A 22,586-nucleotide genomic window follows, 5' to 3' on the forward strand; every position below is an offset into this window, starting at 1 on the left:
AAAAACACACAACACATAGAGACAGCAGTGTGAAACCGCACAAACACACGGAAGCAGCAACCCAGTCGCACACAAACACAGCAACTCACAGGCAAACCGACAGAGATGAGATCACAGTGATGCACACATAAGCTTACAGACAACAACACACATATGCACACTGACACTCAGCAAAAGGCAGCAACATGCTCATGTCCTAACATGTGCAGTTAGCTTTAAGCAAGTAGACACCCACACAGACAGAAACACCACACAATGATACACAGAGAAATGGCAAAACAGTGCAAACTGACAGAGATGGCATCACACAAAAGGACACACACACACCCCCCTACCTACACAACACACACACTGACAAAGAGACAGCAATGTACTTGTACAGTCATGTGCACAGGTGGCACTACGTAGACATGTGTACACAGAGCAATGCAGATAGCTGTGCACACCTTGACCTAGGCACAGGCATACACAAAATCATGCACACACACACACACACACACACACACAGACACACAGAGAAATACTTATGCACACAGGAGACAGCAACACATGTGCAGACCTACAGAAAGAGATGGCACCATACAAACTAACACACATGGGGCAGTACACATGTGGGGACAGACAGCAGTGTACACCCTGCCAAATGCACACACACAGAGCAAATGCACGTACAGAGACAATCACACAAATTGACCCTCACCCACACACAGGTGACAACCCCCACATACACCCCCACACATAGACACACACAGGAACATACGCTGGTATACACAGCAAAACACACACACAGAGGTAGCAGCCCTGGTGTGGTCACTTCTGGGGTGCGTATGTGTGGGTCACTGCCAGGGTGTGCGTGTGGCAGGGAGGGGGTCACTGACTGTGTGTGTGTGTGTGTGGGTCACTGCTGGTGGGGTGTATGTATATATGTGTGTGGGTTGCTGATGGTGTGTATGGGTGTGTGTGTGTGTATGGGTCACAGCAGGTGTGTGTGTGCGTGTGCATGTGTCACAGCTGGGGTGTGTGTGGGGGGTCACCGCCAGTCTGTGTCTGTGTGTGACCGCCAGTGTATGTATGTGTGTGTGTGTGTGTGTGTGTGTGTGTGCGCGTGCACGTGTGTGTCACAGTAGGGGAGGGTGTGTGTGGGGGTGGTCCCTAACAGTGTGTGTGGGGGGGTCACTGCTGGGGTGTCTGTTTGTATGACTGTCAGTGTATGTGTGTGTGAGCGTCACAGCAAGGTGTGTGTGTGCATGGGGGGGTGACTCCTAACGGTGTGTGCGGGTCATGGAGGGGGGTGTGTGTGTGTGGTGGGGGGGTCACTCCTGGTCTGTGTGCGCCACTGCTGGGGTGTGTGTACGTGTGTATGACTGCCAGTATGTGTGTGGGTCACTGCCAGTGTGTGTTTGTGCGGGGGCAGGGGGTGGTCACTGGCTACATGTGTGTGGGTCACCGCCAGTGGGGGTGTATGTGTGTGTGTGGGTCACTGATGGTGTGTGTATGTGTGTGTGTGCAAGTGGGTCACAGCTGGGGTGTGTGTGGGGGGTGGTCATTAACGGGGGTGTCACGGCGGGGATGTGTCGGCGGCTCACTGACAACGTGTGTGTGCGTGTGTGTGTGTGTGCGTGTGTAGAGGGGGGTGGTCACTAACGCTGCGTGTGTCCCAGGCGGGCGGCTCCTCTCCCGCGGTCCCGCCCGGGCCGGGCCGCGCAGTCCGGGGGAAGTGGAAAAAAAAAAACACCGGTGTCCTTCGAGCCGGAATCGAACCAGCGACCTAAGGATGTCTCTGTGCCCGCTACAGTCCTCCGCTCTACCAGCTGAGCTATCGAAGGCCCGACTCGCCGCCCCGCCTCGCGCCTCACAGCGCTGCGCTGCGCCGCGCCGCCCGGCCCCCCCTCCGAGCACGGGGCTGAGTGGGACGGACCTGCTCTCTCTGTGTGCGTGTGTGTATCTTTGGCAGGGACAGAAATGATCTGATGGGTGTGCGTGTGTGTGTGTGTGTGTGTGTGTGTGTGTGTGTGTGTGTGTGTGTGTGTGTGTGTGTGAGAGAGATGGACCTGATGTACTCTACTCTATGTGTGTGTGTGTGTGTGTGTGTGTGTGTGAGATGGACCTGATGTACTCTGCTGTGTGTGTGTGTGTGTGTGATGGACCTGATGTACTCTGCTCTGTGTGTGTGTGTGTGTGTGTGTGTGTTGTGATGGACAGGCATGATGTGCTCTGCTGTGTGTGTGTATCTGAGGCAAGGACAGAAATGATCTGGTGTGTGTGTGTGTGTGATGGACAGACATGATGTGCTCTGTGTGTGCGTGTGTGCGTGTGTGACAGGGACAGATATGATCTGTGTGTGTCTGGGTTGGTGTATATCTGGGGCAGGAACAGATAACCTGCAGGGAGGGGAGTTGGGGCACGGACAGAAATTATCTGGGGGGTGCACGCGCCTGCATGCGTGCACAGCACCTCACAGCAGGGCCCTGACCTCCCACTGTGCCCGTGCAGCACCTGACACAGCCAGGCCCCCATCTCAGCAGGGCCCCATGGACACTACCACAGTGCACATGGCAGCCAGCCTGCCAGGGACACTTACAGGGCTGTGAGGAAGTGGGGGTGACACCAGGGTACCTTACCTCTGTGTGTGACTGCTTCAAAAAGCATGCACCAAAAGGAGCAGTTGGCTCAGTGGTTAGAGCATCAGTCTTCATGGTCAGGAATGGGCACCAGGGGGTTGAGGCCAGAGGAGACTAAAACAGGACTCCTGATCCTGTTTTGCCCCTCACAGTGAGACCCTGAAGGTCCAGACTGTGACTCAGTTTCCCTATCAGTGGCCTGTGGTCTTTCTTTTCCACCCTGGGGCCTGTAATCACGAGGCAGGTGCATTTGTCTAGTCTTGAGCCCCAGCACTCCCCACCGCTGTCACCCTACCCCTTCCAGCTATGGGAGGAATGTTTTTTTCACCCTCACTCTTAACTCAACACAACATTTCCTGCCCTCTAGCTTGTGGGGGAAGGACCAGGGCTCCTGGGTTGTATGTGCAGTGCAAGGAGGGGGACCAGGGTCTAGTGGTTAAAGCAAGGGGGCAAACAGCAAAAGCCGGACAGTGTTTTAATGATTTTTCTTGGTAAAAATATATATCTATATCTATATCTATATATAGATATAGATATAGGTTATATATGTACACGCCTTCTAGTCACTGATCATTATCTCCTTAACCCACCACAGGACCCCGCACACTGGTTACAATATCCGCACCCATGGAACAGCGTTCCTGCGCACCCGCCTGCAAGGCAGCGTCTCCCTCACCCCCCATGTCTCCTTGTCCTGTCCCCAAATACGGGGTTAAAAACTCAGTTCCTCCACTGTTGCTTTCACTGGAGGGCATGCGGCTGCTGTCGCTGCTGTCGCCCTCGCCACTGTTCTCCAGTCTGGTTGTCTCAATGTCCTCTCCACTGTCTATTTCCCCACTGTGGGGGTCTTGAAAAATCCTGTGCCAAGTGTTCCTCTGCCAGGTGGTTTTGGCTAGGTCTTCACTGCCCTCTGCTACTGATTTCTGGCAGTAGGACTGGGTGGTGGTTTGAAACTTGGGGCAGATCTGGCCGGGCCTCTCCACCCTCCTTGTCCCAGAATTGATAGCGGGAAGGCTCCATGCCCTCCCCAGGAGACAAGTCAGAGTCAGTCTTCTCTTCCTGCTTTCACCACTCATCTCTACACCCCTCCAAGAACCCCTCTTAGCCCCCATACCCCGGACATACTTTAAACGCTAGACCCCGCTGCCATTCTGGCATTGCTAGCAGAACCCAGGAGGCCTGGCTCCCACCTCCACCCCTTGCATAGTCCCTCTCACGAGTCAGCCCTCTTCCCCTGCTGCCTTCTCCGGTGCCCAGGTCTCCCTGCTCATGGAAAAACCACCTGGTGATGCAAGGGGCTGTTTACCTGCAGGGCCCAGCCCTACTCTGGCTCCTCCTCTCCCTGTATAAAATGCCAGGAGCAGGCGGGAGCTCAAGGAGGAGGGAGCCCAGCTATGGAAGGGATGGGGCTTGTCGCTCAGCTTCACCGCTCCACCATCTGCCCCGTGTGCCGGGACCACTTCAAGGATCCGGTGCTGCTGGATTGTGACCACAGCTACTGTCGGGCTTGCATCACGGGCTTCTGGGCCCGAGGTGGTGCGCAGGTCCTGTCCTGCCCCCAGTGCCACAGGGTCTTTGAAAAGAAGAACCTCCGTACCCACGTCAAGCTGGCCGTGGAGGTCAAGATCGCCCAGAACCTCAGCGCCAAGACAGCCCAGGACCCTCTGACCCCCAAGTGCCGGCGAGGGCGCAGGGGCTGCCTCCCCGTGTCTGTCGTTCCAGAGAGGAAGGTACGAGGCAATAGGAAAAGCAGGGTTGTTATCTGGGAGACTCCTTGCTGCAGTAGGGAGGACAGGGATTGAATCAGGGGCCCCCCAAACAAGCATAATGGGGGTTAAGGGTGGAGAAGAAAGTATGCAATCTACTGCACAGAGGCATTGGGGTAGCAATGGGGACTGGTGGGGAAGTTCAGGAGCCCCCCTGACTTTCAGACTACCCTCCTGCCCCACCTGCTCTGTGGGAGGCGGGGACCCCAGCTAAGAGGAGTTAATTGATTTGAGCCACTGCAGGGGTGGTGATACCAGGAGTCTTCACCAGGGTGCTTAGTTCAGGCCTTTGGGACAGTTTAGCTGGTTCTTATCAGCAAAGGGCAGGGAAGCTGGCAGACCTGGCAAAACATCTCCTGGCGTGTCCCTACCCGCAAAACCTCCCCAACTGAGCCCCGAGGGGCTTGTCTTTGCCCCACCCTAGGAGACAAGTGATCTGATCAGTACTCCGGTGCTTTGGCTTCCCCCAAGATACGCAGCACCTGCATGTACCCCTGCTGTGCGTGTGTGTGTGTGTGTGTGTGTGTGTGCGCGTGCGCGTGCACATGCATGTGACTGCCTGTTCCTTGTCAGAGGGGATCAGCTCTGCCCTCTGTGTGTGTGTGCATGTGCATGCCTGTGTGTGGCAGCCTCCTGCTGGAATATCTCAGCCCTGCTCTGTGTGTATGAGAGTGAGAGGAGGGTCACACCCCGTACTTCTGCTCCCCATCCCTGGAGCAGGATGTGACCCCTCCAGTGGCAGCCAGGTACGAGCTAATGGTAGGCCACCAGCCCCAGCTTCTCCAGGCATGTACTTAGTTCTTCTGACCATCCCACAGCTGCTCCCCATGTGGCCCAGACCTAGGCCTAGGAGGGGTAGAAGTGATCCTGGCTGCTAGAGGAGGGGTTGCTGTTCAGATGCCAAGGGGTGTCTCTGGCATGGCTGGTCCCATCTGCTACTGTTGGAGACGGCTTAAGGATTCCCGGAGGATGAGTTGACTCCAGGGGAACGCTCGCTGAGCAGAGGACTGTGCTGAACAGAGGGAGGTAGTGAGGCCTTAGACTGGGCATGGGGCTGCTCATCATGACCACAAAGAAGCTTCTGTTAATACACCATGGGGCAGCATCACCAGGCAAAAGTGGGCCAGGTGCCCTGGGCACTGGGACACCCGAGCACCTTAACTGTCTGCTCTTGGAAGTGCTCAGCGGTGTGAACCACAGAGTGCTTTCTGGGGGTTTGGGGCTGACTGCATCACACTGGCTGGGAGGCCCTCGCTGGTGCCCCCCGCATGTGTGTTGTCCATGGGTGGTGTCAGAGCTCTGCCACCCTCCCATAACTGGGGCTAGGAAAAGAATCTAGCAGTCCCGATGCCCGTCCCAGCTGCTTACATCCACAGGACACCCCGTCCTTCCTGGAGCTGGGAAAGGAACCCAGGAGTCCTGGCTCCCTGCCCCACCCTGCCGTGAAGACCTGACTGCACACGCAGGTGGGCCTGGATCCCATGTGCAATGGCGCCGGGCCAGGCCAAGGCGTGGAATGTAAATACACAGTTCGCCCTCAGGCCCTGTTTCTGTTACATCATCCTTGGCCCACGGAGCATCCTGGAATCACGTTTTCAGCCACGGGGCGCGCCCTTGGCCATGGCCCAGCCAGCTGTGCTGTGGCAGTCCGGCCACATTCCCTGGTGAATCACAGCCTTTCTGCTCACCACGCGCTCTCCATCCCCATGTATGGCAAGTGCAGTAGACACAACCTTCAGGAATTTACTAATTTAGTAATTCCTGGAAGCAACAGCAGCTAGTGCCAGGAGTCCAGGGCATTAAAGGATCAACTCTGAGGTATGGGCCTTATTGGTTAGCTCCAACAAACCCAGGTCTTCCTCTTTCCAAGCTTTCTCCTTCCTTTTGTTCTTCCCTCTCTCTTTTCCCACCTGTTCTGTTCAGCACCCTCTGCCATTTTCTTGAACCTGTGGCCCTTAGACCTCAAAGCCCCCCACCTGCCTCTGCCTCTGAGTTAAAGGTCCCTTGCCTCCAAGGAGCAGCTGTAAATTTATTGGCCTTCTTTCATGGGAAATGAACACTTGCTGCCTGTGGGCAAACTAACAAATATTGACTTTGCCCCCTGTGGACTCGAGACCCAGAGCTGATCAGGGACTGGGGTTTCAGTTCTTCAGGACATGCTGTTTCAAATGGTTTTCACCAATAATTCAGATTTGAATTGGGACGATTCAAAATTCAATATTCAAATATGATTCTGATTCCCAAAATTCTTCATGAAACAAAAATTCCACAAAACCTTGAGTCAGGGCATTTTTTTATCATGTCATTTGGATTTATTTCAACATTATGTTATGTTATGTTATGTTATGTTATGTTATGTTATGTTATGTTAGAGATGAGGAACAGGTCACAGTGGACAATCATGCCCCGTTGGGACAGGAAATGAAGCAAGACAGACATGTCAAAACAAAACATTTTGATGTCATTTCCTATCTAAAAAGTTACCAAAATTCCTACCGAACATTTGAGATTTTACTGAACTGCATTTTTTTTTCAATGAGAAACTCATTAGCGTGGTTGGGTCTACTCAGTCATATAGCGATGACCATCCATGGGGAACTTTTGGATTGGACAGGCCTCTCCATGCTGGACTACAGGACATGACCAGCTAGTTTTGTAAAGGTGATGCTGCCTCTAATTGGGTGATTCAAGGACTTGTACTTCTTGGAGGAGAATGAAGCCCCGATGGTCTCCTGGCCAGACTTCTGCCCCATGTGCTGCCTGCAGCTGATCTAGCAGATCACCAGGCATCAAAATCATGAAGCACCTTCCTGAGAGATTTCAGAGGCATTCCCATCTCCAGGTCTTGAGGCTGTTCATCCTCATCTGGTTGCAATAGATGAGTGCGGACCTGTTCTCTATGACGACCTGGATGGCTCAGGGTCAGGTGCTCTGTTCACATCCTGCAAGGGGAGTGTTATGGTTTCTCCAGCCCCTGCCTGCCCTGTCTTCTCTGTCACCCCATGGCATGCCCAGGCTGCCAGGACATAGGTGAAAAGAGATGGGTAGACCTTAAACTGTGAATCCTGCTCCCTCCAGGTCTAGCCTGACCTGAACATTGTTAATGTTGCTGAGTTCCTGCCTCCTGCTGGCTGTAGTCGGAGGTGCATGTTTGACTTGCACTGCCAGGAATTATGAAGGACTCTCTGGATACAATTGCACCCCCCCTTTAATTCCTTCTCCACCCAGACATTAAAACCAATTGCCTGGGAAGGGCAGAGGCATTCCTATTCAGGCCATGTGGAGTCAATAATTTTGTAGCTTATTATCATCTTTGTCCTTCCTGCTAATCTCTCTCCACTCTAGGAGTGTTAATGACCACCTCTTCTTTTTAATAGTATCAATGTTCTACTATCCTTTCTTCTGCAATCTTGCTGTTTGTTAGGCATTTCTGCATGTCTTTCTCTCTCTCCTATTTCACAGCCCCACAGACTGTTCTCAGCTCTACTTAAAACCTTAACTCAGATGTAGTAATATTAACACAGGTGTAGACACAACCGACAGTGAAGGTGTTGTCAAGATGCTCAAGAAGGCCAGATTTTGTTTTATGAATCTGAATGCGAGATGTATATTTAAGTATAATGATGACAGGACTAAGGACACAATATTTTGCCCAGTTTCATTTTTAAAACCTATATATGCAATCTAGCAAATCAGCACACATTCTAACAATTACATTTGTTTTTTTTGCTTTGATCTTAAACTAAATAGTATAGGGCTAGCCCCTTAGCTTATTAGTAAAGTATCTAGTTTCATTTCACCTGGCAAAAAGAATTTGATGTGTTATATGTGATGATGTGCCATACCATTGGCATGTCCCTTTCCCTCTATGGAGCGGCACGAGGCTCTGACCTGTAGCCTAGATGTGAAAATTGAGTCACCCCCTCTCCTTTGTTCAGGTCTTGCTCTCCCTGCTTTCCTCTACAGTTCAGCAAACCCATCTGCCTGCTGGAGTCTGAGCTGTCTCGCTAGCTGATCGGAGCACCTGCTCTCCAGAGCCACCAGCTGGGAGTTTCTGCAGAGGACTTTCATGGGGCAGGGATACTTTGTATTTAGGTCTAACATAATTGCCATTAAGAACAGGGCTGACTGTGGGTGGGGTGTGTGTATGGGTGTGTGTATGCACGTATGCATGTGTGCACACATATGCTTGCACTCATCCTAAAATGTGTCCTAATGCTATACAGTATATCCACGAGTGGCCCCGTGTGTCCAGGGGCTGCATCCTCCCAATTCAATCTTTTCTCCCCTTGGCCTGGGAGCTAGGACTCCTGGGCTCCGTCCCCCAGTCTGGGAGGGAGCAAGGCCTAATGGAGGGAGAACTGGGGGCCAGGACTCCTGGGTTCTGAAATGGGAAGGTGGGCTCCAGTGACTAAAGTGAGGGCTTATTTTCCTTATACCGCAGTATCAACAGAGAGCTTGAGAGACATCATTACTGCTGAGGCCCTTTGGCTTGCTTTGTGCTATTCCTGCTCTGCAAAGATGTCTCAGGGACCTACAGCTCTGTCCTCTCTGTCCAGCCAGAAATCCCATCTTGCTGGCAGGCAGAAGGCAGGGTAGGGTGGCACCTTAGAAACTGCCTGGCTCACTCATTTTTGCTGAGAGAGGTGGTGCAATCTGTAGGAGCAGGAGGGAAAGGGGTGTGTGGCAGAAACTGCATCCCAGGAGTCAGAGCGGATGGGGCTGGGGTGGCTCATCTCCTGAGTGGACAATACCTTAAGAATCAGATCTTGGGGGAACAATGTGGGCAAAGGGCTGGAAGGAATCCCAAGTCCCTCTGTGTAATGCCATCTCTTCTGTCTTCTCTCAAGCAGGACATTGGGAAGATCTGCAGCTGGTGAGTGACCCTATCTCCTGGGGTTTGTGGGTGGGTCTGGGAAGGATGAGTCCTTGCATGTACCAGTCACCTGAATGAGCCAGCCCGTGCCCTCCTCTGCTTTTCCCAACCCATGATTGTCCCCAGGGATGAACTGGGGAAGAGAAGCAGCCAGCACCCTCCCTCCCTCTCCTCCCTGGGGGACAGGGAGCCCATGATAACAGGATGAGAGGCAGCAGCTCAGACACTAACAGCTTATGGGAGGAGGCCACAGGGATGGAGCGGGTTGGGCACCGCTCACAGCTGATGGAAACATTCCCCACACTGAGGGATACCCAGGCTGCTGGAGTGGGGCCGAAGGGAGTGCTGTCTCCTTGTAGCTTGTCCTGATTTTGATGTCCCTGTGTAGCACTAAGGGGCACTGTGTTACAGGGGCTTCAGCCTGGCGCAGTCTCCCTTCCCAGCTGGTGCCAAGCCTAGTGCCTGGTACAGTGCTAGGGGGTGCTGACTAAAGGGGATGGGGTCCCTATGATGCCCATCTCTATGAAGCGGCTCCCTGCCACTTCCTCTCCCAGCTATTTCTATGGGTGCCAGGGTCCTCCTTTATTTCCTCTCATAAAGGAAGTGGCTGCATCTTGGTGCAGAGCCAGTGCTTTCCTGTGCAGTGTCATTGCCTCACTTCAGAGGCAGCTGCCTCTGCTCTGCTGAGCAATCCCAGTGGAGCACATCTGCTGGGCTGTCCTCCTGTGGGCACATCCCAGCAGTGGCTGCATTTTGCACAAGGTGAGAAATCCTTGCAACCCACATACTCCACCCCAGAAGTGGTTGCATCTGAGCACAAGGTGGGCCATCCGTGCCCATCCCTGTTGCTACAGGGGTGATTAGTGTTCATATTTTCCTCCTCTTCCTGCAGCTGACATGTCCTGTTGCTACAGGGGTGATTAGTGTTCATATTTTCCTCCTCTTCCTGCAGCTGACATGTCTCTGTATCTCTACACTGCTTGACCCCGCCTGATCCTCTTGGACCATCTTAGAAGCATCCATCTGGACCTCTGAGCAGCCCTTGCTCCAGGACAGGCCCGAGGGACCCTGGTGTGCGGAGATGCTGGGTTGTTGCCTTTGACTGTGAGGTGCAGAGGGCTGACCTGGGGGATGACTAGGCCCTGAAGCTGCCAAGCAGTTGCCCATAGTAAGGATGAGCTGAGAAGCCTGGAGCAGAGCTGTGGGCACTACTAGGTGCTGCTGTGTCCCCAGGTCCGTGCTGCTGATACAGGTCACCTTGGACTGTGATGAGGGACACATGGCTTCCTAGGATTCAGACACCATGGAGCTACTGATTGCTTTTCACGAGGATGCTGTGTCCCTTCTGGTGTGCCTTGGGCCCACAGGAGCATTCAGCTTGCTGTTCTCACCACGATGCGCGGTGGAAGAGGATGTCTGGCCCGCAAAACATGTAGGCACCTCACCCCTCTTGAGGGGGTCAGGGTGGGTCATGATAGCTGTCTTCCACCTGCCACATGCAGAGGAGCTGGGGCAGAAGCACATACAGCACCCTGTGCTGAGCATCAGCTCAGTACTTTCAGGGGTTATGTTTAGAGAGCAGCAGGCACTTGGGATTCCTGGGACTTGTCGGTTCTCAGCCTGCCAACTCAGAGATCGACCCTGCTAAGAGCCAGATTTCCCCTTAATGCAGGGCATCGGGTACATATGGGACTTCAGGGGCCATTGGTTGAAGATAGCTTCCCTAGGAGGGGAAAAGCCTGAGGTTCAAGTCTCCACCCTTCTGAGCCAGCGTGTGCCCCTGACCTGGGGCAGGATCAGAGCCAAGACTCCCCAGGGAGAAGGGCTCTATATCCCAACTCCTCCTGCCTGCAGCATTTCAGTTCACTCTACTCGCCCTCTTCCCACAAGGGCACTTACGCTACTTCCCCAACATAGCCCTGACTCCACCAGGATTGCCTTGTATTTATGTTTGATGCACTCTGCCTATTTTTAATGTGCATTTATCTCAGCCCTTTACCCTACTGCAAGTTGGAAAATAAATTCACAAGGGAGATGGGGACCATTCATTCTGTGACAGAGGTGGGGAAGACCTGGCTCAGAAATCAGCACTGCTTCACTCAGGCCTTGCTACCTGTGTCTTGCTTTTTTATGTGAGTTGGGGGAATTTCCAGCAAAGTCAGACGTGCATTTGGGGCCAAGGTGAGTCCATCTCCTGGGAACAACTCTCATCTCATCCTAGTGAAGCACTGACAAGGAGGAGTTATGTTTTGAAGACCAGCTGAGGCATAAAGGAAATGACTGGCAAAAGGCATTAACAGACCTGGGAGTAGTACCCATGAGTCCTAAGTGCCAGCCGTTTTCTCCCATCCTCACTTATCTCCCAGGCCTGGGGATAGATGCCAAGTCTTAATGATTGGACTCCCTGCTCCGCAAGCTCACTTCCTCCTCAAAGCTGGAGACAGAACCCAGGAATTTCAATTCCACTTCCCCACCCCCAGCTGTAAACACTAAACTCCACTTTCCTCCCCCCAGCTAGAAATAGGACCCAGGAATCCTGACGTGCAGGCCCAGTCTGCTCTAAGAACAATGCAACTCCTAGAATTTTCCCATAAAAGGCAAATGTTAGCTCCAACTTGATGCATAAAATGCAATCCCTCCAGGATGGATTGTGCCAAGCGCTTCCCTTAAAGGCTGCTTGTTTAGCACCAGTCCCCACAAGCAGGTTGCCGGGGGGCTTCAGGCGGATCGGAAACTCCACCTGGATTTTCGATGCATTACCAACAACCTTCCTGTCTCTGCATGTTTCTTGTAGGTGAGAGAAGCAGGGAAACAGTTCTTGATGGGGCTGGGCTGAGCTGGGCTCCAGCCCCTTCCAGCTATTATTAGATCCTCCAGTGTTAGCTGCTCAGGAAGCCCGGGGCCAGCAGCAGGGAGCTGCGAGTCATCGCTCTGTTATGCTCTACAGCCAGGTTTGAACGCATGCAATCAGTCTAGAAGCAGGTGCCTCTGTAGCATGACCTAAAGAATAGTTCTACATGTCCTGACTCCTAGGTTCCCTCCCGGAGAGCACAAAGCTGGCATGAGATACCCTTCATCAGCATTGTTCCCAGTCAGCTAGCAGGGAGCACTATGCTGTCTCAGGAAACAGAAGCTGAATGAAATATAGCAAAGCACTTCACATACATAGTGCCTAAGCTCCCAGGCTCTGCTGCTCAGAAATCAAAGCCATGGCCTAGCTCTTAATACTTCAGCCCCCTCCATTTTCCCCTTATGCTGTTGTAAGAAACTATTAGGTACCAACTGTGCCGCACAACAGAGGTGGCTGTATCTTAGTGCTGGGCAAGCCACCCATCTGCAGGGTTGCTGTCCGGCTCTCAGCTGGCCTCTGTACCGCATGCCAGAAGTAGATTCATTTCAATGCAGTGAAACATCTCTGTATAGTGTTTAATGTAATGGAGCTCTCATTCCCTACAGATAGATGCCTCTTACTGTTGATCGTCGATCCATCTGCAGCACTGCTGCACAGTTGTTATTCGGCTGTGCAGAGCGGAGGTGGTTCTATTTCCAAACAGGATGAGTAATTCCTGTGCAGCGTTACTGTACAAGTGTTACTCAGCTGCTATGTTCCTCCCCAGAATGGGCTGCATACATGCGGCAGATCTTAGTACTTGGACTGAGAATTACAGGAAGATAAGAGATTAAACCTGACAGCAACAATACTATCCTCTAGGGGCACTGTGCCTTATCTGCCTCTTATTACAAGCAAAAAAGCTCCATGATACTGCTGAGTGCTGAAAGGCAGCAGATAGCACAGCTCTTAACGGTGGGGGTGGGGAAAAATAGCATTGCAGAGGTATTTAAGATTGCCAAAGGGCAAAATAATAACCTGAAGGAATGCACGCTTTGTAGCTTCTGCAGGCCAAGCATGTGTGCAGTCTCTCCCCTTCTCTCTCTCTCGTGCACACACACACACACACATACAGCCTCTGCACAGCTACACCCCCTGCCTCCCCATCCACTGCAGGGTCTTACCTATAACTCCTCACCTCCTTCCTCAAGCCAGGGACCCTGAATCCAGGCCTCCCATTCTCTCCTCATCACTAAGGGGAAGCATGTCATCAGCTCAGGTGACGAGATGCCAGCATCTCTGGGTGATGGAACGCCAACAGCCACAGGGGCAAGGCCAAGTGCAGCAAAGGACTCTTTTCAAGGTGATCAACAGAGTCAGGGCAAAGGAAATCCAGTTCATTCTTTGTAATACAGAAAGAAAAAAAAAAACCAAGGTGCAGCACTGGGTCTTGGGGAGATAATTTCTCTTTTTATCTTAGAAATAAATATCATTTGGTCAGGTCTTGCCTTCCCCACTTTGCTGGAGGTCTCCATGGAGGAGGTTAACATGTGGACCAGAAGACCTTGGAAGACGGGTAGAAACTGACTGTCACTGAAAGACTCTTACCCTCTGTATTTTTTTTTTTTTTAGATTTAGATGCCAATAAAGGGTACCAAATCAAATACAAATCACTGTCCTGAGTTTCATTTCCTTGGTAGCCAGGAGGCTGCAAATGCAACAGTTCTCTAGTCATCCATAGAGACTTCCAGGGGAGAGAGGGGAGCTGAATTTCTAATATATGAGAGAGAAGAGAGAGAGATCACTTCCCTTTTTCCCCAGGTTTCTGAGATAAAGCCCACAGGACTCCTCTGTACAAAGAGGAGCACCATGTAGGAAAACAAAACAGAAAGGGTTTCCTTAACAGGATACATTCACATATGTTACAATCAATATCCAGTGGCAGCCATAAAACGGGAAATAGCAAGGACCAAAGGTCATGCTTTAGGGTGGTGGGGAACACCGAAGGCTGGCACAGCTCTGCCAGGGGAGTGGCTGTGAGCTGGTGTTCAGGACCCTGAGCAGAGTTGGCAGTGGCCGGCTCCCCCTCTGCACCAGAAAACAGCAGGGCCCAGTCACCGATACAAAGGTTTAATAGAGAAGCGGAGAGAAATCAGCCAAGTGGGGGTGGGACACGTCCAGCCCCGTTGCTCAGTACATTCCATGCCAGGACACGAGACGGACTCACTGGCCACACACGAAGACGAACAGACGGACAAGAACAGCAGCTCACGTGGCCACGAGGCACACAGACAGACGGAAACACGTGCGTCCCCTGCTCTGGCCCCCATCAGTCCATCTGCGGGGGAGGGAGGGGAGGGGAGGGGGTGAGGTCCCCTGAGGGGCAGGAGGAGGGGGTGGCTCAGTGCTCCATGGCTCCATCATGGCTGTGGTCCGGTGGCTCAGCCTTGCGGGGGCTGCCGCTGCCTCCTCCCCCGCCTGCTCGCCCACCCTGGCCCTTCTTGTGGCCTCGGATGCAGTGGGCGTTGCCACAGCCCTCATCGTCCTCGTCCTCACTCTCTGTCGAGCTCTCGCCAAAGGCTCGTGGCTTCTCGTAGATGCAGCAGCCTGGGCAGGAAGGGAGATGGAGGAACGGGGGGAGGGGGACGACAGGAGGGATATGACAACGCAAGGCGGAGAAATGGAGGCAATTCCAAGATTCACAGCTGCCCCCTGCATGCAGCAGCTCTACAGCCCCCTCCCACACCCGGTGGGGAGCTCCTGGTCTCTGAGAAACAGGGGAGGCCGAGATAGGACTTGGGCGTCTTCTGCAGGCCTTCTGCTACATACACCCCGTTGCGCAATGCCCTGAGTGACCCCTGCAGCAGCCAGGCCCCTACACAACTGACCCCAGGTCAGCCGCTTAGACCCTCGCAGCAGGGGAGAAAAGTGGTCGCCCCCCGACAGCAGGAGATGGTGACGAGGCCACCACGCTCCTGACAGGGAAGAGGGATTTAAGATCAATGGGGCAGGAGACCTGTCCTGTCTGGGGGGTACGGGGCCTGGCTGGCTCAAGTAACAGGGGCCCTTCTCCTCCGCGCAGTCCGAGATCCAGCCCAGCACCGGGTCAGGCAAACTGGGTGCCCCGAGGATGGAGAAGGGGGCACAGAGCGTTTCCCTCGTGGTGTCGGGGCCAGGACGCGGGCGGGGAAGCAGCGAGGCGGGTGGAGGAGCTGTCAGTGGGCGACCAGAGGCCTCTCTCTCGCACGGGCCGGGGAGCCTAGAGCCCCGTGCGGGGGCGTGACGGCTCCCCGGCCCCGAGCACGGGGGACGTGCCGCGCCGCGGGCAGGACAAGTCACGGGTTGAACGTCAAGCCGTGAGCGCGGCGCGGCGGACGAGGCCGGCACTCACATTTGGAGGAGCGGCGCCCGAGATGCTCGTTGTCCACCGTGTCGCTGGACCACTCCACCTTCTTGTCCGGCTTCCGCTTGCGCAGCTTGATGGTGAGGCTGCGGTTCTCCTGCGGGCGGCGGGGCGGGGGGTGAGGGGCGGCGCGGACACCCGCCCCCCTCCCGGGGCCGTTGTCATGGCAGCAGCCCCCTGCTGCGCTCGCGGCTCCCCCCCCCGCTGCCATGGCAACGCCCGCCCCGCGCCCCCGCTCACCGGCTCGGTGACTTCGGTCTCGGTCTCAGTCTCGGTGACGGTGCCGCTCCTGCAGCCGCCCCCGGCAACGGTCGCCTCCGCCATGGCGCCGCGGCCCCAGTTGCCGGGGGGAAAAGTCTCCGCAGCGCACCTGCCCTCGCGCAGCCCGAGCCCCGGCCGCCGGCCCGCTCCGCCCCGCGGGGCACAGGGGCGTCGCGTCGCGTCTCGTCTCGCCCCGCCCGCCTCCTCCAGACGCTGCTCGCCCGCGCCCGGTGCGGCAACCTTCCCGCACCCCCCCTCGCTTCCGGCAACGCTACTTCCTGCTTCCGGCCACGGGCCGGCACCGAATGGAGTCCCCCGCGGTGGTCACTTCCGCCGTACGGGGCGCGCTGCGCATGCGTGGGCCGCACCTACCCTGGGCCACGTGACTGCAATGGGCTGCCTGCAGTGCAGTGGGCCTGGTCCGGGCCCCAGCGCTAGGCCTGATGGGAAAGTGAGGGCTTGGGAGTGCTGAGGCCTCCTCAGCACCCCTCTCTGTTCTCACGCCCCCTCCCACACTTGTGATGACTTAGTACAAGTGAAACACCATCATTTCCAATAGTACAACTTCCTCCTGCCCAGTAGGAGTGTCTCTAGCTGCCTGTCCTACCCTCTGGCCCCAGTGCCTGGTAGCCCCAGCAAGGCAATGGTGTGTGGACAAGGCTTGAACTGCAAATAGGGGTAAAACACGATGCTAAAAGTGTGGTTTCTTTGCTGGCTTCATTTTGCCTGGCTTGGTTCAAACAGCGAATGTTCTCAGCCGGCTCAGCCTGCCCGAGCCCGGAGTCTCTGCTTCCTGCTACGTTCCTGTCCCGGAGAGGCAGCGAGAGCAGGAAGCAGGGTCCCCATCTACAAGATTGGGGATTGCGTGTGCCCATGAGGGATGCGGAGGGCACCCTTGGTGCTCAACTCTGGGGTGCATCTGAGCAGGCCAGGCAAGCTGGGGAAATAGCCAGCTGAACACGGGAAGGAGAGTGGGTGCAGAGGTGCTCCCCCGGGAAGAAACACCAAGCAGAGCTCAGGAGGGAGTTGGCTTGGGACTAGAGCAACTAGTTTCTTTCCTGTGGACGCACATCATGGTACACTGTACAGTGAGCAGTGCACTGCAATACGTATTACATCACAAGAGAGGCAGCAGCATTTCATCCAATTATGATGGGGATTTTCTAGGTGACAAACTGCTTCTAAATTAATGCCATCACTTCTAATGTCACAACTTTCTGCCTGCTCAGTAGGAGAGTGTCTCTAGCTGCCTGTCCTACCCTTTGGCACCAGTGCCTGGTAGCCCCAGCAAACCAATGGTGAGGACAAGCTTTCAATTGCAAATATGGGTAAAACATGATGCTAAAAGTGTAGTTTTTTTGTTGCCTTCATTTTGCCTGGCTTGATTCAAATAGGGCGAGTGCTCTTGGCCAGCTCGGGCTGCCAGAGCCTGGAGTCTCTGCCTCTCTCTCCCTTCCCATGCCAAAGCAGTACTGAGAACAGGAATGAGGGTCACCGTTTACAAGGTGGGGGATTGCATGTGCCCGTGAGGGACGTGGAGGGCACCCTCAGTGCTCAGAGCTCTGGGGTACATCTGAGCAGGCAAGACAAGCCGGGGAAAATAGCTAGCTGAACATTGGATGGGGGGTGCAGAGGTGCTCCTGCCCCCACGCCCCCAGGAGAAGAAATACTGAGCAGAGCTCAGGAGAGAGGACTAGAACAATTTGTTTCTTTTCTGTGGATGATAAACACCGCACCGTGAGCAGCAGATTGTGATACAGATCACATCACAAGACACCCACCAGCATTTCACCCAAGTGTGATGGGGGTTTTCTGGATGACAAACTGAGATGGGTAAATCCTAGACAGGATCTGAAAGGGGGGTGGGGCATGGGGAAAAAAAGGGAGAGTCTAGTCAATTAATAAGGTTGCAAATAAAAAGGTTATGATAATGCAAAGCATGTATCCACTCCAAACCAAGGCAGAAAAGCTGCACAATTGCAGCTTTTGCCTCACAGCAAGGGATTTATAGACAGCAAAGTAATATAATTTATTTTATTATAAATGATCCATAAGGAGTTATGCCAAGTTTGTCCAGGAAGACAGGCAGTCCACCCAAAAAGTTCAGGCAGTCCCTTCTCCAGGCACCTCAAGCCTGAAAGAAGGGAACTTCCGTGATACGCTCACCCCCGCTCCTCCAAATTAAAAAAATGCAGTGCACTCAATAGGAACAGGATTTCCTTATAGAATACAGCTTCTGTGGTACTAGCCAGAAAGGGGACTGTGCCTGTGTAAGGGATATATAACTCTGGAAATCACCTCAACAGTCCTTTGAAACAGGAATTTGGATTTGGAATTCCCAAAGACTGGGAATCAGGGGTCGCTCTGAGGTTGATCCCCCAGCTCCGCTCCTCTGGACCTCAAATGCATTCTATGCCATCAAACTACAGGCAGAATCAATACTGTCAGGGCTGGGTAATGTCTTGGGCCAAGGAAAGAATCTCACTCTGGCAAAAGCAAGCACTTTTGGTATGAACGGGGCATTACACCCAGCCTCCTCTGCTCTTTGGTCCCCATGTTGCTCCAATCAAGAATCTTCCTTCTCCTGGAACCTGCAGAGAAAGACACAACCCCCAGTCTCAATCCTGCGCAGAAGCCTTTTTTTTCTTTTATTTAAATTTCTGGATCTAAACCGACAGGTGGCAGCAAAGGACAGAGCACAGGCACGGCTTTGCACTCTGCCCCTTCAAGGATGGAAGGTGGTATAACTGCTCTTTGTGGTGGGGCCACTGGAAAGGCACATGGCCAATTTTGTAGCATGGGGCCAGGGGACCCAGGGGGTGGAGGCAGTCATTTTGGGTGTGGAAAGAACAAGGAAGCTAACTATATCTTGAACATGAAGTAAAATGTCTGCATCATGCGTGGTTGGCAAACTATTTTCATCTCCAGCACAAGAATGGAGATTCCCAGATCGAACCCCCTTTGTTAGCTTCAATTTATTGATAGATAAAATATGTGAGGTCTCGTCTACGTGGTGCATTTTCTCCATGGTGCAGAAACAGATTATTAGGGTGGCACTTGTAAGTGCATCAGTAAGTTCTGCCCCTCAGTGCAGCACTGTCCTGTGCTGAGCAGATAAACCCTTTGGCTATGCCCAGATGAAAGCGGCTGTGTGGTAGGTGGCACTGCAGACATCTGCATGCCACATACGGCACGTTTAATTGTTCTCCGCACTGCAAGGGAGCAGTGTGGAGGGTTTTTTTGACCATGAGTCAAAAAAATCTGCGGAGCAAAAAGGTAGAGCAGTGCACGCAGGGGTAGTGCACTTCGCTTAGAAGTGGAGATGGGCTGCCCGGAGCCACGCTGCAGCTGCCGGCCAGAATCACTGTTCCTGCAGTCCTCGGAGGCCCCCAGGAAAGACTGCTGGGGACAGCCCAATGCAGGCCCCAGCCTCCCCTACCACCCCTAGGTAACTCGCGACACAACACAGGCATTCCTTGGGGACAACTAGCAGTGGTGCAAGGCGTGCTGCTGCTGCTAGTTGTGCCCCTGCTAGTTGTTCCTGGGGAGACAAACGTCCACATCATGCATGGACGCAGCCTTTGAGGCCCATCTTGTCCTTGATAGGTTGGTCCTTGGTTGCTCTGAAGGCAAAATTTTTAGGACTGGTGCAAATCTCCCCACAGAGGCTTAAAGAATCTGCAGGTGGGGTGGCAAACTGGTCTCTTGATTATTCACTGTAGCTGAGAAAGTACATAGGAAGCAGTGATCCCGCCAGTCTGCAGAGACGCTGTGCCAGTCAGCTCAGATGTCGCATTCAGATACGAACTGCCTCCCTTCATCTTGGTGGGTTCAATCTCAGATGCCAATGACAGATCATTCTATGGTAATTATGTCCACCATTCCCAAAGCATGGAAGAAAGAGGAGGAGGAGGAAGAGGAGGAGAAGGACTGTGCCATGAACCCACTATTTCCCAGTGGGGAAAAGCAGGGAATGCAAACCTCTGGCTGGAATGGGGAGGAAGGGAGCAGAAGGCTAAATTAAGGTGTCTCCACTGTGGGCTTGCTTTGGACCATTTGCCTCATTCCAAATTCAACTTTCAAAAGGGTAAGAAATGCTGTCTTCTAGGTCGGCATTTCTCAACCCATGGGTCGTGACCCAAAAGTGGGTCACATGAATATATGAAAGGGTTGTAAACAAACTTTTAAAATGGATTCTCCTTTGAAGGAGCAAAACGTGGGGAACTATGGCTTTTCCCTTGCAAGCTGGCAGAGTTCCAGCCTGCAAGAGGCTGCCTGGGGCCCCCCCGTGCCCCACACCCACTCACTCCGTGCCCCACACACTGGGGGACTGGGCATCAATGTTTAAAAATGGGTCCTGGTACAAAAAAGGTTGAGAACGCAAGTTCTAGGTGACCAGTGATGTTCACTGGTCACCAAAAAACCTTCAAAGAGAGAATAAATATCTTGCTGTTTACACAATGAGAAGATATTATTAAATTTGGCCTCGAAATTCTTTCACTGAAATGTCACAGGGCTCCTATACAGACATGTGGAGCCTGCTCCAATGCACTGGAAAGCCAGCGTGTCAGAGCAGACTTAGTTCACTGAGTCTGCTGGAACACAAAAATCGACGTGCTCCAGCAGCCTCCCGTGCCACGTGCATCAGCATCGCTATGTCTCCATGCTGAAAAAATGGTGGCTGAGTGGTCTGAATAAAAGCACGTTTGATAAGCTGTCATTAAAAGCGCCCTGCCATTTTTTCAGAGTAGCGATGCATGGTGATGTTGATACATGCAATGCACAGACACTTTTAATTAGCATGGCTTGCTAATTAAAGCACCCAGCATTGCATCCCACAACGTGTGTAAAAATGCCCACGGTTTCTGGTGAAAATCTGAATCTCAGCTTTGACTGATGAAACAACTAAAATCCAGGCTGCTCCAGGACAAAGCTGCTACTCCACGGACTGCAACTTTCCTTTCCTCTTCCCTTCCCCCACCTCCCATAAAAGACACCCACGAATGGCTCCTTACTTGCACTCAGCACAGGTGTAAAACACAGTCTGCCCTTCGTCTGCCGACCTCATTTGCCGGGTGTGATACACCATGCCCTCGTGGCCACACTGGGGGCACTTCCGGTCGATCTGAAATCCCAAGGAATCAATTGTCAGCTTTCCCGACTAGAGAAGAAGTAGTATTTCCTCTCTACTCGGTGCTGGCGAGCCCCCAGCTGGAGCCCTGGGCCCCGTTCTGGGCACCGCGCGTCAAACAGGACGCGGAGAATCTTGACCGGGCGCAGAGAGGGGCCACGGGAACCACGACGGGCCTGGGGCGCCGGGGCGGTAAGACTCGCTCTTTTGAGGTCCCTTCTGGCTCTTAATTTCTGGGATTTCCTGCCTGAGGGAGGCCAATAAGTGAGGTGGTAGGTCTCAACTCACACCCCTCCTGGTGCCATCAATCTGAAAGGGTCACCAGAGCCGAGGCAGGCTCCCAGGGTTACGGGGCAGACGTCACCGGCGCGCTGAGGCCCCTCCGCACGGGGCGATAACCTGCGGGACTCCCCGCCGCAGGACGCTGCCGCACCGCCCGCCCGCAGAGACCCCCACTCACCACGGGGCCCTTCACCTCCTGCCCATCGCCCCCCGCCGGCACAGCCGTGGCCCCGGGCCTGTGAAACTCCACGGATGACTGCACCAGGCGGCCTTCAAAGTCTGCAGGGGGGAAAGGTCATTAAACAACTGTGGGGTGGGAGGGGGAGGGGGACACGACACAGGTTGGGGGAAGGGGCCGAGCAGCCCCGGGCCCGGCCCACCTCGCACGGCGATGGCGAAGTCGCAGCACACGCAGGTGACGCGGTCCTGCACGCCGGGCAGGGGCAGCACCGTGCCGCACTCCGGGCAGAAGTCCGGGCCCGCGCGGAAGGCGGACGGCGCCGGCTCCATGGCGCACGCGCGCCGCCGCCGCGCTCGGAGCAGGCAACTCCCGGTCCGCCAGAGCACTAGAGCTGCAAAGGAAGCGCGCGCGACAGAGCGTCTCCATCCAGAGCAGCGGCTTTCCTTTCCCTTCCTTTCCGGTCCAGCTCTAGTGTCCTCCTCCACTTTCCCCTCCCCTCCAGTTCCGGCTCATCTCGCTCCGCGGTGCGCTGCTCACCCTCTCGGTGTGCGCTGGAGTCTCCAGGGATTAGCTAGTTAATTAATTAGCTCATTAGTCACCCCGTGGGGCATGGCCTCCAAGTGGGTCGCAAGAGTCTATTATTATATCTATTTATAACATCTACTATTCTATTATATCTATTTATTATATCTATTATTTTATATATGAATAAGTGACACTTTCACAATGGAGTCTCCTTTAAAGGAGAAAAACAAGGGAAGCCGGGGCTTTCCCCTGGCAGGCGGGCACAGCTCCAGGCTGGGGGGGGGGGCGGTGCTTGCAGCCACCTGCCCCACCGCACAGACTGGGGGCTGGGGCCTGGGGCCGCGGGGAGGGAGGGACAGGGGCCATTGAAGTTGATGTTTACAAACAGGTCCTGGTACAACAAAGGTTGAGAACCACAGGTCCAGGAGCCGGCTGAGAGCCCCCGAGGAGATAAATGCTATGGGGCAGTTTGTGAAGTCATTTCCCCAAGGGAAAAGGCGGGAAATACTATCACGTGGGGCACTTAAATTTAGGAAGGGGCAAGGACGGGGAAAGAAAACCTTAGAAGCAAATATGCTGCACTGAATCAAGAGTTGACCTTGCACCATAGAGCCAAGAGAAAGGAATAAATAATAAATGTTGAATCTGATATATGCAGTAGTCCAGTGGGTTTTTAAAATGTAAGAGGAAAGTGCATTTGCCTTCCTGAC

The 22,586-nt window shown here is 53.8% G+C and overlaps 3 protein-coding genes and 1 non-coding gene across 5 annotated transcripts; 1 reads left to right on the top strand and 3 right to left on the bottom strand.

Moving 5' to 3' along the window:
- Window positions 1–1,740: 1,740 nt before the first annotated feature.
- Window positions 1,741–1,826, bottom strand: TRNAY-GUA (transfer RNA tyrosine (anticodon GUA)). The gene is given in 2 exon segments: window positions 1,741–1,776; window positions 1,790–1,826. It is a non-coding gene; the product is annotated as a tRNA-Tyr (tRNA).
- Window positions 1,827–3,984: 2,158 nt separating this feature from the next.
- Window positions 3,985–13,763, top strand: LOC106737662 (RING finger protein 39). Of its 2 annotated transcripts, none has more exons than XM_019478828.2 (3): window positions 3,985–4,351; window positions 9,238–9,263; window positions 10,216–13,763. In XM_019478828.2, exons 1-3 carry the CDS (start codon window positions 4,016–4,018, stop codon window positions 10,217–10,219), a joined length of 366 nt encoding a protein of 121 aa, XP_019334373.1. In that variant the 5' UTR covers window positions 3,985–4,015; the 3' UTR covers window positions 10,220–13,763. The 2 variants fall into 2 exon arrangements, with proteins under 2 accessions (XP_019334373.1, XP_014456110.1); XM_014600624.3 differs by having other exon boundaries at window positions 9,241–9,263.
- A 444-nt stretch (window positions 13,764–14,207) lies between these two features.
- On the bottom strand, window positions 14,208–15,992 carry PPP1R11 (protein phosphatase 1 regulatory inhibitor subunit 11). Its single transcript, XM_006273379.4, has 3 exons — window positions 15,737–15,992; window positions 15,485–15,593; window positions 14,208–14,700 (listed from the first exon to the last, which is right to left on the bottom strand). The coding sequence occupies exons 1-3, from the start codon at window positions 15,818–15,820 to the stop codon at window positions 14,495–14,497; spliced, it is 399 nt and encodes a 132-aa protein (XP_006273441.2). The 5' UTR covers window positions 15,821–15,992; the 3' UTR covers window positions 14,208–14,494.
- A 1,785-nt stretch (window positions 15,993–17,777) lies between these two features.
- POLR1H (RNA polymerase I subunit H) lies at window positions 17,778–21,723 on the bottom strand. Its single transcript, XM_006273375.4, has 4 exons — window positions 21,551–21,723; window positions 21,349–21,449; window positions 20,773–20,882; window positions 17,778–18,348 (listed from the first exon to the last, which is right to left on the bottom strand). The coding sequence occupies exons 1-4, from the start codon at window positions 21,678–21,680 to the stop codon at window positions 18,324–18,326; spliced, it is 366 nt and encodes a 121-aa protein (XP_006273437.1). The 5' UTR covers window positions 21,681–21,723; the 3' UTR covers window positions 17,778–18,323.
- Between the last annotated feature and the right edge of the window lie 863 nt (window positions 21,724–22,586).

This window comes from Alligator mississippiensis, chromosome 11 (genome assembly GCF_030867095.1).
Source record: "Alligator mississippiensis isolate rAllMis1 chromosome 11, rAllMis1, whole genome shotgun sequence".
In the NCBI taxonomy this organism is placed as follows: domain Eukaryota; kingdom Metazoa; phylum Chordata; order Crocodylia; family Alligatoridae; genus Alligator; species Alligator mississippiensis.